This window comes from Melanotaenia boesemani, chromosome 9, assembly GCF_017639745.1.
Source record: "Melanotaenia boesemani isolate fMelBoe1 chromosome 9, fMelBoe1.pri, whole genome shotgun sequence".
In the NCBI taxonomy this organism is placed as follows: Eukaryota; Metazoa; Chordata; class Actinopteri; order Atheriniformes; family Melanotaeniidae; genus Melanotaenia; species Melanotaenia boesemani.
Genome location: NC_055690.1, coordinates 13,043,971 through 13,061,390, shown reverse-complemented (window position 1 = coordinate 13,061,390; position 17,420 = coordinate 13,043,971). Strand labels below are relative to the sequence as shown.

General features: G+C 38.8%; 1 protein-coding gene across 3 annotated transcripts in view; it reads left to right on the top strand.

Annotated features, from left to right (window-relative positions):
- The window catches only part of LOC121646424 (T-lymphoma invasion and metastasis-inducing protein 1-like), a 46,538-nt gene that overhangs the window by 21,823 nt on the left and 7,295 nt on the right, over window positions 1–17,420 (top strand). For 2 of the 3 annotated variants that reach the window (XM_041995372.1, XM_041995373.1), the window contains 12 exons: window positions 634–1,090; window positions 1,436–1,608; window positions 2,530–2,754; window positions 3,905–4,090; window positions 5,284–5,430; window positions 5,565–5,639; window positions 6,024–6,194; window positions 6,440–6,544; window positions 7,017–7,098; window positions 7,297–7,383; window positions 7,998–8,210; window positions 8,602–8,702. In XM_041995372.1, the coding sequence (XP_041851306.1) occupies window positions 634–1,090; window positions 1,436–1,608; window positions 2,530–2,754; window positions 3,905–4,090; window positions 5,284–5,430; window positions 5,565–5,639; window positions 6,024–6,194; window positions 6,440–6,544; window positions 7,017–7,098; window positions 7,297–7,383; window positions 7,998–8,210; window positions 8,602–8,702 (2,022 nt within the window). Of the gene's footprint in view, window positions 1–633; window positions 1,091–1,435; window positions 1,609–2,529; window positions 2,755–3,904; window positions 4,091–5,283; window positions 5,431–5,564; window positions 5,640–6,023; window positions 6,195–6,439; window positions 6,545–7,016; window positions 7,099–7,296; window positions 7,384–7,997; window positions 8,211–8,601; window positions 8,703–10,894; window positions 11,260–17,420 lie in introns of those variants that run through there. The other variant, XM_041995374.1, reaches the window with a different exon arrangement.

Below are 17,420 nucleotides of genomic sequence, written 5' to 3'. Positions count from 1 at the left end.
CTGATAAAATGTAAAAAGAAAGCTGCAATATGTCATTCCCTGATGAAACTGTTGTTTTTCTCGAGAGAGGAGACTGAAGTGATGAAAAGGGGGTGAGCACAGCTTAAAGTCACTCCCCGTTAGAAATGCCCCAGGCTTTTGTTATGATAATGAGGAAAGGCCTGGGGAAAAGAGTAACAGTAAAACGTGTGTGGAGGGCCTGTCACAACGGGGCACCGTCAACCATGGTGAATGGAACTCTGGAGCGCATGATTTGGTCATGTGACCAGATGGAGATACCAAGCTTAGTGTAACCCCCTTCATCTCCCAGGAGCTTTTGGCCATGTGGGGAGGAGAGGGCAGACCCTGCAGTGCCACAGGGAGGGCAGGCTGTACTCATACAACAGCAGAAGCTTTGCTGTGAGTCATTAATTTTAAGCAGAATCTCCGGATTTAGCAACTCACCGACTCTTTTCAGGCCTCAAAAGTCTATTTTTTGCAACTTGTTTGCTTTACAAAAATGGCTCCTGCATCTTCAGAGATTTTTCAGCTGTCAGCCAGTGTAGTTATTGCTTGACCACCTGTTCTCTTAGTGATGAAGAAATCCTGGTTGCCATGCCATCTCACCTGTCTTGTGCCTCTGCCACAATTCAGGATGTTACAGCTGGGGAGAGCAGCGAGTATGAGGACAGTGGAATCGATGGGGTGATGGTGGAAGCAGAGCACCAGCCTCGCCGCTACAAGACCATGTCAGCCTCCTTCTCCATATGTTCAGTGCACAGCAGAAACATGTTTGCTGGCAGTGACAGTGGCAGCAGTGGTGGCGGCGGGGCCAGCGAATGTGTACAGGGTGTGTACGAAAACTTTCGCCAGGAACTAGAAATGAGCTCCTGCCAGACGGAGAGCTTGGAAGAAGCAGGCTCCGCCCTGAGTGATGAGCAAAGCACTATGAGCTCCGCCTACCAGTCGGATCTGTTACTTAGCGTTGTCCAGGGGATGGTACGCAAAGCTGGTAAACTTGCTGTCAAGAACTTCCTCGTACATAAGAAAAACAAGAAAGTGGAGTCTGCCACGAGACGCAAGTGGAAGAGTTACTGGGTTTCCCTGAAAGGTGTGTTCTGTTCTCAGTGTGGTTATAACATTGCACTTCATTACTTTTCAGTAATATTATTAAATAATGAAATATAAATTTATTAAGCTTCATGCATTTTTAGCATTTTCTTTCTTTCTTTTCATCACAAATGCATGCACACATGCATATAAAATCCTGTCACTTGATTGCTAGAAATGAAAATCCATCAGCGATGTTGCACTTCTTAATCTTGGCCACTGGAGAGCAGAATTAAATAGCTTCTGAGAATCTGGCTTAAAAAAAAGCATCATTGTTTTTCTTTCCTTCTGACTGAGTCCAACAAGTGTCTGCCCTTTAAAATAATAGGTTGTTTTGGTTTTCCAGGGTGCACTCTCTTTTTTTATGAGACGGATGGCCGTTCAGGAATTGACAACAACAGTATTCCCAAGCATGCCATATGGGCAGAGAACAGCATTGTCCAAGCTGTGCCAGAGCATCCAAAAAAGGACTTTGTGTTCTGCCTCAGCAATTCCTTAGGCGATGCATTTCTTTTCCAGGTAAGAAAATGTTCCATGAGGCAACTTCAGCATAATCATAATATCTTTCATTTATCTGTTCATTGACCTTAACGACCACAATCACTTTTACCAGGAAGCCTCCCATGTTTTCTGTCGTTAGTCATAAGCCAGTTTAAGTTAAAAAAAAAACAAAACTCCACATTTGCACCAGATGGCTAATTCCAAACACTAACATGTTTAAAGCCAAATATTTCTGACAACACAAACTATAATCCTAAAAACATATTAGAGAAAACTAACACAGTTGCTGTAGCCAGAGGCTTACAGCATTATTGCCCCAACGTTAAGTCACAAGTAATTTAAGTCTGATTTTAATTATTTGTTTGTTGTAGCTATGAATGTTGCTTAAATCAATTTTTCATGTAAGAAGAAAAAATAAGCCTTAGTTGGATCTGTCCAGATGCAGCTGTAGAAGTAATATCGGAAGTAAATAATCAACTGATATAAGAACTTGCTAATCTTATTTGGTCAGCAAGTACAAGGCTTGCAGCCTCTAATTTAAAAAAAGCAGATCTTTCTGTTTTAAATCTTCTTCTCATATGTAGATGCTCTTCTAAGTTGAAAGATTGCAGTAGCTGTTAGGTCCTACAAGGAGAGGTGGCACTTTTTTTCCAAGATGGGTCAGACAGCTATTGTCTTACACATTAATCTTGTTTAGGTGGGCATCAAAAATTATGACAATGCGGTCTGGTAAGAACTGAGCTTAACCCTGAAAACCCAAAGTTTAATCTTAAATCACATTACCTGATTTTTTAATTATGCTTCATAGCACAGTTATTTTTTATACCAATAAGTTTGTTTTCTCCTATGGACATTACCTTGACCTACAGTAAACCTACTAATGTTGAATCCCATGGATCTACTATGCAGTTTGAACTTTTTCTTTTTGTCCCCATGTAGACCTGCAGCCAGACAGAGCTAGAAAACTGGATCACAGCTATCCACTCAGCGTGCGCGACTGCTGTTGCCCGCCACCATCACAGAGAGGACACAGTTCGGCTGCTTCGTGCTGAGATCAAAAAGCTGGAGCAGAAGATCGACATGGATGAGAAAATGAAGAAGATGGGAGACATGCAACTATCTGCTGTGACTGACACCAAGAAGAGGAAAACAATCCTGGATCAAGTAGGTTTCATTCCTCTTTATAATCAGTCCTATCATAGTTAGGCAGGCAGTTGCACTAGATTTTTATGCACTATAATTACTTCAAAAATCTAAAACTGCGGTCAGTTTTTACCCTAACCCTTTACATTTTCTGATTTTATTTCAAGCTTTTAGAAAAATGTGTTATTTTGAGAATTTAAACATTTAATAGCACAAAATAAAAAACTAAATAAAAATGTAATATATGAAAAATGGGTCAGCCACCCTCCCTTAATTATGGGGATAAAAATAAGAGTCATTTTTCATTGTATTGCAAAATATTTAGTGTCTAATTCAAGATGGAAACTTCCTTAAAAATATCTCACATTGTTATGTGGTTTATTTTTATATTGCTTTTTATTTAATTATATATTCAAGTTATGTTTTGTTTACTTAATATCAAGCAAAGTGGTTTAAATACAAGAAAACAGGACTGAAGTGGGGACCATCTTGAGATGATTGAGTAAAAGATTACAACGTTCTGTTCCTTAGAGGCTGCTGAGGCTACACATTTATCAGCCACCATATTGACACCCCTACCCCCTTTTCCCTATTTTTTTGCATGGTCTGCAGTTGGCACTGGTTAATGGCCCTCCATTCTCTTAATTAATTGCAAATCTCATATTGTCTTTAATAGGTTTGTTTACAGAGAGGGGAGATCAAATGGCCTTTGTTCGGTCAGTTAGGTAGTGCCTGGTTGGAGCTGTTCTGTTTGGCAGTGTCAGGTTTCAAATTGTGCAGAACTGAATGGATATAAAACTGCTCCTTAGAAAGCTGAAACGCTCCCAGCCTCGATCTGCCAGTGGAATGTGCAGTATTGTTTCTTCGTCTCTGGGTGACTTGGCAGTAAAACAGAGCCTTCCACCATGGTGATGGCCACCTCTTCTAAACACCAGTTCAGGACCGTGACTGAGATGGGATGGCCCAGTGAATATTTACAATGTCCTGCTCTACTGCCCCAATAAACATCAACCATTAGGCAAAGAAAGGGCAGGTTGGCACCACTGAGAAAAACTGCTAACAGAGCTTTTGGGGAAGAGAAGAGATGCTCCGTCTTGATCTGAAGTAAAAAATACAAGAGTCTTGATTAACAATTAAGTGGATGTGTTGTCGTGTCTCTCTTGCCCGGCAGATCTTCTTGTGGGAGCAGAACCTGGAGCAGTTTCACATGGATCTGTTTCGCTTCAGGTGCTACCTGGCTAGCCTGCAAGGAGGAGAGCTGCCCAACCCCAAACGCCTCCTGGCCTTTGCTTCTCGCCCCACCAAGCTGGCAATGGGTCGACTGGGTATATTCTCAGTCTCTTCTTTCCATGCACTGGTAGATATCCTCTGATTTCTTCTTCATGCTTATTGACTGCCCACATCTAATTTCTTAAAGGACAGTTGTGATGTACTTCTATAAAATATCAAAACTTTGCATGCGTGTAGATTTTTTGTATTTAGCTGATGCCCTTACAGATTTAACGGGTTAGACCTAGAGCGACTGATGACTAGCTAAAGTATAGTTTAGGAACATCAATTGTAGCTGTTGGAGAAAACAAACCTGTTACCTCTCCCTTGCAAGATCATCTCTTAATATTGTACTGCTCTTATGTCTATCTAAATTCTTGCACTATAAATGAAAAAAAAAAATTGTGCCTCTTTCATAAAACACTTTGGCATGAGTGCTACTGGTGACTCTCCAGGCAGGGAAATTGATGTCCAAAAAACTAAAATGCTTTGTGTGAATCCATGTTTTTCTTCAGTGATTGCTATTTTGGAGCCTGTGTTTCACACAGGGGCACCTTTGTAGGTTTTAGTTACATTTTGGCCTCCTACTACTGCACCAAGGTTATGCTCTCCACGTATAAAAGCAACTGTAGCAGGGAAAAACGTGTTTGATTTTTAGACATCATTGAGGTACTTCTACCTCACCACCAACGCAGTGCAGTTGAGCAGGTGGGTGTAAAAGCTGAAAAATTGTTTGGGATCTCAGACAAGAGAAGATTACTAATAGCTGCCCTGCAGTTTCAAACCTCTAATTTGTTCATCCCACATTCATCAATACCTGTATCAACACCATGCCCTCTGTGGTTTTGAAACACTGGACAAAAGATGGAGAGTCCTCAGGTTAGTTTAAGAGAATCCTTGGTCCTACAGGCACAGAGTAGTTTCAGTGTTTTTCTGTACTGCTTTATACTTTTGCCACTAGCCCAGAAAGGTCATGTACAGGAGTGACAATTTTTTTTTTTATATATATATTTTTTCATTGCAAAGCCCATATGACCTTTACTCCTTTTTAAATTTTTTTTGGCTAATATCTGTTTGAAGGACATTCTTAGAGCTACAGCGTTGTGAAAACATCCCTCCTTTGCTTGTGTTTGGGGCTACTGTTGTTAAGCTGTATTTATAATATGATAAATGTTTGCCACAAAGTTTTCTAACATGTAGCGTGACTTGAGAACAGACTGATGGCTGTGTTTTTCTCATCTGATTTCTCATGTCTCTGACTGTGTGCTTATGTTTTTGCAGGTGGCTGCTCGCACCGAGACCGGAGTGCGACGGCGAACACAGGCCATGTCCCGTTCCTGCAGCAAACGCAAGAGCAGGTTCTCTTCCCTCTGGGGTCTGGACACTACCTCAAAGAAGAAGACAAAAGCCCACCCTACAGTCAGTCAGGTCTGGGTGATTCTTTATTTCCATATATATGTTTTTACATTTCTGCACATCAGTACAGTTGACTTGGGCGCATACAGTCTTTCACTTTTGTGCTTGTAGTATCACTACTTGACCTTTTTATTTTACCTCTGCAGGTCTTTGCTAATGGTGAAGAGCCAGAGAAAAAGCTTGCTGATGGCATATATGTTGATCCTGTTAAGGAAAACACAGTAAGAAGGAATCATTCTTTCTCTGTAAGCATGAGTTACACTGTTGGTAAAAAGGCACTTACTCAACTCAAAATTTTTGACCAACATTGATATCAATTAAATATTAGACAGGTATCTATCTTGATAACAACCATGACAACTTCTCAGACTGCTTACAAGATTAAATAATCTTTCTTACCTGAACTGTTACTATCATAACCTAAAATCTATACAAATACTTCATGGGTGCACTGACAGTAGCAATTTAGATTAAAAGTAAGTAGGTAAGGAAAGTTCACTTTAAGGAATATTTTAAACGTACTGGAGGTGGAATCTAATTAAACCAAATCATTATGTAAATTTGCAGCAGTAGTGTTTACATACTTTTGATGTCTGTGTTACAAGAAAAGCGAGGAAGGCACTGTGAAAAGCTTCCCAAGAGTTAACACTGAGAGTGACATCTGGGTCCCTGACCACCTCACTCCCTCCTGGGTTTGCCTGCCAAATGATCAGCCTGTGTTAACCATCATCCAGCCGGAGGAGTCTGCACTGTGTGTTCTTGAATCCATCTGCAAGGTAACAGAACCAAACCTTCAATTACAGGACCTGAACTGTTTATTTAAAGAGTTTTTTTTTTTTTTTTTTTTTTTTTTGCATGACAGATGTGCCGTCTATATGTATCTCCATCTCTAGGATGCATGCAGGGTATAGTTTACTCATCTTAACAACATTCAACTAGAGAAATGTCAGTTTCCAAATAGAAAATAAATCCTGTTTTTGTTATACAACATCATTTTTTCTTTTTTGTTCCAATCACGCAGACTCACGAGCTTGATCCAACCAAACACTACTTAAGACTGAAATTCCTTATCGACAATCAAGTGCAATTCTACATTCCTAAACCAGAGGAGGATATATGTGACTTGGTATGTGACTGCCTGTATCAACATGATGTTATCCTTTTTATCCCACCAACCATCTTTAACTTACAAAGGTCAATAAATGGATTTCAATGCTATTAATTTCATTAGTGTGTTAAGTATCACACGGAATAATGGTACAACCACAAGAGAATCTATTATTTTGAATTATAGATATTTTTCCTGCCTTTGATTCCACACATTTCTCCAGATTATCAGCTTTCTAGGAAGACTATGCACTAAAACACATTTATGGAAACCCTTTTGAGAACTGTCTGAAACCACTATCTGTATTTACGTCATGTAATTATGACACAATACACAGCATTGTTCATACTGACAGCTAGAGCTGCTTTGTCAGAGAACACAGAAAATGAATGCTCTCTTTTCCTGCTGTCAGTAACCCACACACCACACTGTGACTAAAGTCGGCAAGCATTTCATGATTTATATAATATCTTCTTTTTGTTCTTCACAGCTTTACAAAGAAATTGAGCTCTGCTCCAAAATAACAAAAGTAATCCAGTTTGACAGAGATGAATCTTGTATGATTGGTTACGGTAAGAACTATTTTTGTTCTCAGTTATGAAACTAAAGAAAATTTCATGTTTGGTGTTTTTCTTTTTAAACAGAATATATTGCTTTTCTTTGACCTACACATGACCTGTTATTCAGAGCATCTAAACACTGATTATGTTAGTTACCCTTCTCTGTGTCTAAGCTCCTCTCACCTCTCTTGTCTTTTCTCTCTTCCTCAGGTTTCTCTATTTCCGTGGTGGAGGAAGACGGAGTACAGCAGCTCTACATCACTGATGTAAAGGCAGGGGGATTAGCCTTTGCCAAAGGTTTATTAAACTACATTTTTTTATTAAAAGAGCTACTTTTAAAAAACTATTAGTCTAACATAACATGAAAAGACGGGTTGCATTAGCAGTTTCTCGGCATCCACTGAAGTAGATAGACTTTTTAAAAATGCATTAACACATGCCTTTTAATTGGTTTAGAGTATGGGGTATTTCTGAAGGATGTTGACATCTATAATCATAACCACACTACCTCTCAATGGTTTTGATGGAGGTTGATGTTGGATATAACACTTAACTACAGCTGCTTCACAATGGAAGCCCTGCATTAGTTATCCCACATGGTTGCCTGATGTAAAAATGCAGAGCTGGTTATTTTGCAGGGCTCTATATATGTGTGCAGCAAACACTTAAATACCCACACTGCATCAGTGTGTAATGTCATGTAATGTGGAAAAGTGGGTCATGCTTATTGGTTTAAAAAGCTGAGAAAAAAAACTGCACTAATTTCCAAAGTTGAATTTTTTACTCTTAATTGTGTTGCTTTGTTGTTTTGATGTGGAAATTCATTTGTTTTTAATATTGGAAAACACGTTAAAGTAATGCATGAATCCTTTGAATATATTTTTAATCTGATGTGTGTTCCCATTTTGCAGGTCTAAATGCAGGGGATGAAATCCTTCAGCTTAATGGGAAAAACTCTCACAGTCTCAATTTCTCCGACATGAAGGCAGCGTTCTCTCAAGCCTCGCTTGCTTTGACAGTCAACACCCTGCCTTCCGTGGATCGCCGTCAGCTATGCTACTTGCCGCCGCGTCGCTCAGATTCAGCAGAAGATCTCTACACTGACATCTTCTCCCAGAGTCAAGGTGAAAATCACCATGAAATGCAGACTGTTGTGCAGTTCTGGGACAAACTTATATCCCCTCTTGGCATATTCTGGGTCTAATTAGTAAAGATTACTAAAAAGTAAAATTCCCAAAAATAATCAGCCATGTTCTGCAGATAGTGTGTTCTTGTTTTCCAGCTTCCAAAAAAAAGCAACCACCAGTATCCTTAGTGACAACAGTTTGCTTTATGCTAACACAGTGAGGGTCCTAATTAAGGAGGAGAGGAGGCTCTTAATGTTTTGTTGGAGTCAAACTTTGTGGATTAATTTAATGCTATCTGAAATATTAATAAAATGACAGTGCAAAGAAAGCTCAAACTGAAGAAATACCACCCAAGACACTCAAAGTTAACCTTTATGCTTTGATGCAGAGGAAATCCTGGATGATGGGGTGGGTCTGTTGCTTGAGAGCTCTGGAGACAGCCTGGATGATGATTCTGAGATCTTCTGTGAGTTTGATGAGTGCAAAAAGGTAAGAGCACAGAAAACATGTGACAGCACATCTTGCATCTATGTTTTTTTTGTTGTTGTTTTTGTCCTTTACAGCATCCCTCTCAGCTTTGTGTTGTTATGACAAAAAGCACTCATGAACATTTTGTTTCAGCACAGTTTGAGTCACCATCTGTTACTGGCTCATTTCATCTTGTTTGAAAAAGCAGCACAGTTTCCTTCCATATTTACTTTAGTGTGTTGCTTCTTAATATGAAGCTTGTTCCTTAATAACACACAGCTGTAACACAATGCAGTCACTTTTGACATAATTAAAATAATAGAAATTTTATTTAAAAAATGTTGAATAGGTTTGTATTTTGCATTTAGAGACCAAAGGCAAAGCAAATCATTCCCTCTGAATGTAACAGCTAATTGATAGGTCATCTTTGATTAAGCTTGGTTTTATTATTATTATGTGTTTTTTATGTTATTACAATAAACTGTTTTCATTTTATTTCTGTAACAGACTTTAAAAGGGTAGCTTGGCTCTCTTAAGACAACATTTTATTATTGTAATTTCTCATTGGCTGTCGGTGGAAGAACTTTAAAGATGAGTGTTGCATCCTCAGCCCTTCCACTTTTCCTCTAAACTCTGGACCCGTTACATCGCTGTCACGCCGTCTGTCCACGCGCTCTTTAACTTTTCTATTTATTAGAGAACAATTTTAGAGATTAGACAGTCCTTATTTAAATTTATCTGGTCTTTTTTGTTGTTAAGTAGTCTTTTTTATTGACCCCCTTTTTTCTGTTAAGGCTAATTGTTTGAAAATATATCATTCTGGTTTATTATTGTTTCTTTAGCATCTCTCTGGAATTAAAAGTAATAAATCTGTATTAACATGACATTAAAAGCTGCAAAGCTCAGAGACATGACAAGTTATAGTTTAGCCTGCTGTGTGACTGCACCACCAGATCACTAATGGAAACAATCCAGATATTTGTGGATACGTATCCTCATGTGTGTATAGCATGACTTCCTGTTACCACAGATGCTTTTGAATTTGGTGTAAACATGAGTGAGAGATTAGTGGTTATTGATTAATTCAATCTGACCTTTAGAAAATTATCGTCCTATCTTTCGTTATGAAACACTGACAGAAACTTTTTCATTGCATCTGAGCCTTTTTATTATATGACCTCCTTTCCTCCATTTCTGGAACTTTTTACTTGTTCTGGGGAGTATCAAAGTGTATTGTTATAGTGTAGACTTAAGTATTAATTATTAACACTCAAAATCGGATATGAGGAGGCAGTGACATTGATTTCTGCATGAGTGATACTCACAGTTGGCACAATGCAGCTCAAAAACTGAATTTCTTTGAATTTAAACAGAATCCTCTAGAAGATTCTGTCCCTTTCGCAGAGTTGCTGTTTCTTCTAGCAAGTTGACAAACACTTTGACCACCACTTAAATTGATCCGGGTCTGGGATTATACAAAATGTCAATGTCCTCAGCAATCTGCACGCTGCCGTGACTGACTGAGGAGCAAAGCTCTAATCCACAGGTCTGCTACATACTTAGCATAAACAGAAGAAATGTAACCAGGCACATGACAGTTATTTATTCCAGGATTGTGTATCTGGGATAATTGCAGTTCAAGGCCAGACAGGTCACAATTACAACCACTCGTCAGAATCAATAAACCTTGGAAGCTGATTTCCTCATCACACACTGCTGTTTCCATCAGAAAAAGGCACAGCAGACTTTTATCTTTTGATTTATTTAGCTTTAGCTTTGCCACTGTGAATTTGGCAAATAATGTTCTCCAAACAACATTATGGTTTGTTATAATATTCCTTGTTTCAGAATGGAATTTATCATAAAAATCATCATAACTATAGTGATATGTTTTTCTTACAAACTAATTACAGAAGCCAAAACCTAATATATTGTTACTAATAATTAAATGCATTTCCCATTCTCTCTTTTCTTCCTGCACCTTGCTCTGTAGCTATCTCCTTTGTAGTTCCCCTCTTCTTGAAACCTGCATTTATATTCTATTGCTGTGCTGCTTACCCAGCCAATCCTGCTTCACTGCAACCTTGAGGAGGAGGCTCTTTCCCTCCTGCTGCTTTGCTCTCAGTCCAGTCAGGGGGATTATCAAAACTCATTTACAATGATGCCAGAATTGGCCAGATATTCACACTCACTCTGTGTGCCTGAATATACCCAGTCCGTAGAGAAGAGAGAAAGGCAGAGAGAGAAAACAGCAGAATATTAGAGATAGAGAAACATCAGACTGTGAGGGCGCAAAGGAAGAGGAGTTGGAAGGCTGTAAGTGCTGGTGGGCGGAGAGGAGGAGGCTGAGCAGCTTCACTCAGCCTTCATCACAAGCACTACAGCACATTCTTTTATAAAGCAGGGTTGACAAAAGGTCTGAAAATGTGTTGGAGAAGGACAGTGTAGAGTCTTTTTTTTTTCTTTTATTGGCACTTTAACTCAAGCTGGTTGTTCACTGCACTGGGCTATGTCCGTCCTGAAGTGGAACAAGCCCAGAAAGCGCTCCTCAGACTCCATCTATGATATGCTTCATCTGGTGAGATTCCTTCCACGTATCTCTCTTCTTTACCTGGGATGCATTTGCTGGTGCTGCTGCTGTGCTGGCTGTTAGTTAGGGTGTGAGGGTGGGTGGGTTTCTATATAGCATTCGTTTCACGTCCCTTCTTGACTGCTAAACACAGGAAGCTGTGAGTCATCGTTGTGTCGCAGAGATGCCCCATAATCACTGGAGTGCTCCACAAGATAATAAGGAAATAAAAAGCTGCATGCGAGAGCTTAATCTCCACAGACCTGACCCAAACAGATTGGCCTTACAGGACTTTGACAAACTACCCGGAGTGTTGTTGCAGTGATTGACTGTTGGGGAGTTTTCTCTTTTGCCATGTCAAGCTGTGATCGCAGGTTTCTTTTAGATTCAGAGGGCAAACGTATAATCTTCTCTCTACTTTATCACTGTTTTCATGCTTTCAAACTGAATTTAAGCTATTTTTTATAAGCTCTGGGATATTATTGACTCTGGCATCTTGCAGTTTTCCCCATGACAGCCTCTGTAATTTACAGGATTTTCATGATGTGATGCTGAAATCTTTGTTCCTTCCTACTTTGTTCTTCCTCATCTCTCTGTCATGACTGTCCATGCACTCAGAGCTGTTACGGTGTTAATTAGTCAAGACTGTGAGGAGTATGACTAGACTGTGACCGTCTTTCTTATCTCAGTACAACTTAATGCCCAAACAGTCTGGAAATAAGTGGATTTATTTATATATGTTAATTTTTCACATTGTTTTTGTAATATCGTCTTGCACATATATCATGTCTTCACATTCATAAAGTATTGCAGCAATTAATATAGACCTGTTGTAAGGACTTACCTTAAATATTCTATTTATATAAGTCTGACAATTGTGATGGGGTTGTGATCAACTGAAATAATTTTAATATATGTTCAAAGGTGTATTATGTAAGAATCTGAACATGAAAACAGCTGCAAGCAACTGTTGGCAGCTATATTGAGATACTGGTGAGTGATAGCTTCCTCGCTCAAGAAAGAAAACCACACTCCCTGTGTGTATTCAGACCTGAGCCTCTCTGCTCTGTACTATTGCTGCCAGATTGACCATAAATGCATGACACTGCATTTACATTCTGCTGTCACTAACCCAGACTTTTGCTGACATATTATCAGTTTGATGAGGGGATGTGCAGATCTGAAACGGGGCTGTCACAGTTGCTACATCAACTGCCCTCAGTTGTTCATGGTGACCAAAATAGTTTAACAGGTTGGTTTTAATTGTCTCCATTCATATGTACAAAAGACTACCTGAAACTAAAACATATGTTTTCACAACCTTAGTCATTTCAAAACATAAAACAGATTGTAAAGAACTGAAAATGAGCAACTGGTGTATTTTTTCATTATGTAGGATATCATTTTTCTGGAAACAAATAAAAATAACATTTTTACAGATCAAGTTACGTGTTAACAAAGGAGCCTTAATAACTCTCATGAACTTGGAAGTTCATGGATAAGTTTAGCCTTTTGAGGAGACAAGAATTGCCTCCCAAAGTTGCTATTTAGAGGTACATTGCACCCCACCCTCGTAGAGCTGCCTTTTGGGATGCTTCATAGGTTCTCAGTAGGGTTGACGTCAGGTGATGCTGGTAGCTACACCATGAGTTTTTCTTCCTTTGTACCCATAATACCCAGAAAGATTCACTGGTGTATTCTGCAGCATGGCATGACGCGGTATCTTGCATGAAAATTATTTTACTGTGGGAGACATGGTTCTTCCTTTTATAAAATGGCAGACAATGGTCAGTTAAGAACTGTATTTTGCAGAGGTAATTTTGACACCCTAAAGTAGCATTTCTCATTGGAGCGTTCAGAGATCATCAAGGGGCCACTGGGAGCATTAAAGAGGGGGGTGCTGACTTTTCTTGGGGGGTGTTGGCAATCCATTGTTTGATTTCCATTATTGACACTAAATATAGACCAATTAGAGTTAGGAGAAATGAGGGCTACTTCCCAAATTCACCCTAAAAAACACCAATGATGATCCAAAAGGAAGAGAACTTCATTGAACGTACAGATACATCAAAGGCACATAATCATTGCAATTGTTTGTTGAGACCAACAAAATAAAACACACAAAAGAAAAGAAAAGAAAAGAAATCATAAATAGGGGAGAGAAAAAGAAAAAAGAAAAGTTTACAGGCTAGCTCATTCTCCATTATCGTTGAAGACCTCATAAATAAACTTAAATCAGTTCTTCAATAAATGAAATTTGGTTTACATGTTAAAAAAAACAAAAAAAACAACAACAACAAAAAAACAAACAAACAAACAAAAACCTACATTTGTGAATAAAATATTTTCCCAAAATTGCAAAACAGATGATCCAAATCTTTAGTATCCCCGTCACAAAATGTACAACCATTAACATCTCCCTTGAATTTCAGTTTAATATATTCATTAGTTAAATAAACCCCATTAAGAACCTTAAACTTTAATTCTTTAACTTTTGGAGGCCAACGGTAGGATATATATATTTTTTCTTATTTTAGTAACATGCTCCAAATTAAAATCTCTGAGAATATAATGTCTTCTCGTTTGACCGGGGAAGAGTTCTTTCATTAATATACTTCTCAGAAATTTGTAAGAGAACCCAAAGTTCTGTAGTTCGAGTATTAAAAAAAAGAGAGAGAGAGAGAGAGAGAGAGAGAGATTACATTTCTTCTTTGTATAACTAACCTGGGCCTTCGTAAGTCACTTCTAATTATCAGTCAAAGGAGTAGACAGCAGCGTTTTTTCCACCTGAGATATAAGCTTTGACCCCAAAACAGAAAAGGTGAGACAGACTTTATGTTTTTTTTTTTTAAGTTGTGGTTTGAATTGTGTTTCGTTTGGGTGGCAATGCTCGGTAGTCTTTTAGCAGAGTTACTCATTTTGGTATGCTACATGCTATGATTGATGCTTTTAGTGTCCAGTGGGGATGGAGAGATTCACAGATTTGATCCTAGGCAGTCGTTTGCGATGCGACAGCAGCTGTAGCTTCAGTGTGCATCGGGTACAGCTGCCTGCTGGCTAAATGCGCAATGTATCTTTCTTAGCGTGTCCGCATTTGTAAAACCAATTGTTACATCGATTATTACATAGTTTATCTTCTCTACGCGCGTATTTTCGAGGTGCCTTGAACGCATATTCGCTATGTGGCGTTGTTAGGAACCAGGTGACGCAGCCGCAGTTAGTAAGCTGCTAACATGGAGGTAAGCGAGACAGCAGGTGAAGAGGAGATATTCGGCGTATCAAAGTTTTATAAGTGTTCTGTAAAACATTGCAAAATTTAAGACAGAGAACAATATAACTAAAAAGGCCCCAGTAAAGGAATGTTTGTGAATGTTGCATGACCTCCACCATCGCGGAGGTCATGCAACAGTGGATCATGTAACTGGATCAATTCAACATTCACATTTTCATCATGAATCACAAGGCATGTGTAAAAGTTTGACTGGTCATATACCTTTGCAGTTTGGATACAATATCCTGGTTTTATTGGTGGAGAGACATGTTTGCGGATGTCTTTTGACCTGTGATATTCAGCCAACCTTTGCATAAACCTCACAGCGGTGACTGTGACAACTGTCTGCAGTGATGAATTGCAGAGCACTGCGGTGAACGGCACCCAAGGCTTCTGCTGGCAGTGAATGCAGCATCCAGCTCATCTCCAAAATCAAAACAGTAACATTTTTGTTCTAAAGTGGAGTATAATATTGTATCCTCAGTTATGAATAAAAAAAGTCATTACGAATAATTTCCAGTCGTTAATTTAAATTCAATTTATAAAATACAGAGAACATTAAAAAAGACCAGGAATGTTAATGTTATAATTATTGAGGATATTGAAGTCAGATGTATTATTTTATAGACTAAAAGGTGGGTTAACAAAGCCCTGGTCATTGCAGGAAATTAGCTGGGGCAGACAAACCAAACTTTGGCAGATATTATATAAAAGTAGTTTTGCCATAAGAAAAAAAATAACTCAAATTCTTAAAACTGACCATTTATTAATCACCTTTAATCAACATATCAACATTATTCATAAAACTCTGGACTTTACTTAAAGATAATTTCAGCTTTATATTAAAGCCGGATTTTCATAGCGATGCAGACGTGCTTTTTTCCTACGTTTGTTACATCTAACACCAGAGCTGGTCAAAAGTCATTTTCTAAATGATGCCTATATGACTATTGACTGTACTTCTGTACTGTAAATCACCCATTCTGAATACATGAAATGCACTTTTATCCAAAGCTAGATGCATATAAGAAACTGCATTCAGTCTTCAGTTGCCTGCATTAAAAAACAAACAAAAAAATCTATGCACAATTATATAAATTCATTTTAATGCAGTAGTAGTGCAGGTATAATCCTACAAAGCGAGTGCACAAGTGAAAGTATGTATAGGTCAGGCATGATAAGTGTTTGAGGTGCTGGGAAAGGAGAGATGGATCTTCAAAAGTTAATTATAGTAGAGATGGATGCCCCTGCTCTGATAGTATTTAATATTTTGTTCCACCGTCATGCGACCACAGAGTAGAACACAGACTGCCTAGTGCGTAGGGATGGCAGCACCAGACGATAGTTTCAGGAAGAAAGTAGAGCTTGAGAGAGAGCGGAAGTCTGTTTGACTGAATTCATACAGAAGTCATTTTCGAGGCAAGCCGCAGCAGCTGTAAATCAGGGATTTTGAATTCAAGTCTTTGAGAGCCTCTGAAAGTAATGGATCCATCCGCTTGTTGTCAAGTTTTGTACAATGACCCCTTAATTTGAATCAGGTGTGTTGAAGCAGGGAAACATCTAAACCCTGCAGGACAGCAGCCCTGGAGGACTGGAGTTTGAGATCCCTGCTGTCAGTGTTCTTGGTTCATACTAGTGTGGTTATGCTGCCAGCAGGTCCAAGTCTTGCTTGCTGGAGGACATTATTACCATCCAAAAAAACCACGTCATTGTGAGTTTACGGATAATAAAATATAGCTTGGAGATAATTCTTAAGATTGTCAATGTTTTCACCTGTGTGTAAATGGAAACACCAGACAGTTTCATTAGGTGTTGCAGTAGTAACATGTCTGAGGCAAAAGAACCGTAGATAAATTTTGTCTTCACCCAGATTTCCTTTTGTAGATGCTAGCCAAATAGTTTAAATTCTATCACTGTTGCATGTCCCCTGATTTAACCAGTGAATATGTTGTCAAAATGGACCAATTTTGCACTTTAGATGCTTCAGATTAAGCAGAAAATATACTTTGAAGTTACATTATGGTGCATTTGTGACATTACATTTACAGTCATTATAACATTTCCTAGTTGATCTGGGAGCTGCCTGATCATTTTGGGAAATGTGTCAAGAGGGACAAATGGTTGTCGCACCTCGCATGTGAATGTCTGCTGAATTAGATAACAATGCTGATAATTACTGCCATTTTCAAAGCTGTAAGAGCTGTTGCTGTGGTTGAATAACACACTGTTCTTGCTGTATTTTGCATGGACTTTACATTCTCAATTTCTTCATCATGATCAAGTAAATGATGTAAAAGAACAGCAGAGGCTGTTTCTGCTGTCTGCTCATTGGTGAATCTTCTAAGTGAACTATGCACAAGAAAGTTGTGTTGATGGATTTGTAGACTGACAGTTCTTAGATCTTAATTAAGATTATTTTTATCTGTGAATTATAACATTCTACCCTCTGCAGCTGTGTGGCGCCTATATCATTATTTCCCAGGGGAACTTGTAGGTGTGACAGGATAAATTGCTTTTGCCACATCCATAAAACTCCACATATTATGAGCAGGAGACACCTCAGCCCTGTTATGCGCTCTGTGGCATCTACCACTAACTGCATTTGTTGTATGAGCGTAACTGCTCTGCTCTGTGTCTTTCCATAACAAGACTTAATAATTTTTTGAGCCTAAAAACCATTTTGTTTCATCTCTTTTTGGCTGTTGAAGCTGTAGCACGTTGCAGGCAGAGTAACTGTGTTTGTTCAGCCATTAGGCTCTTTGTTGAGTGGGGTCTATTTTTGTCCAAAATAATAGTCTAATGTACATCAGGGCTGGTCACCACAGCAACCCATACTCTTTGTGGACAGACATTGTTGTGTCTATATTTTGATTCTGTGAAAGCGCCCAGTCATTACAAC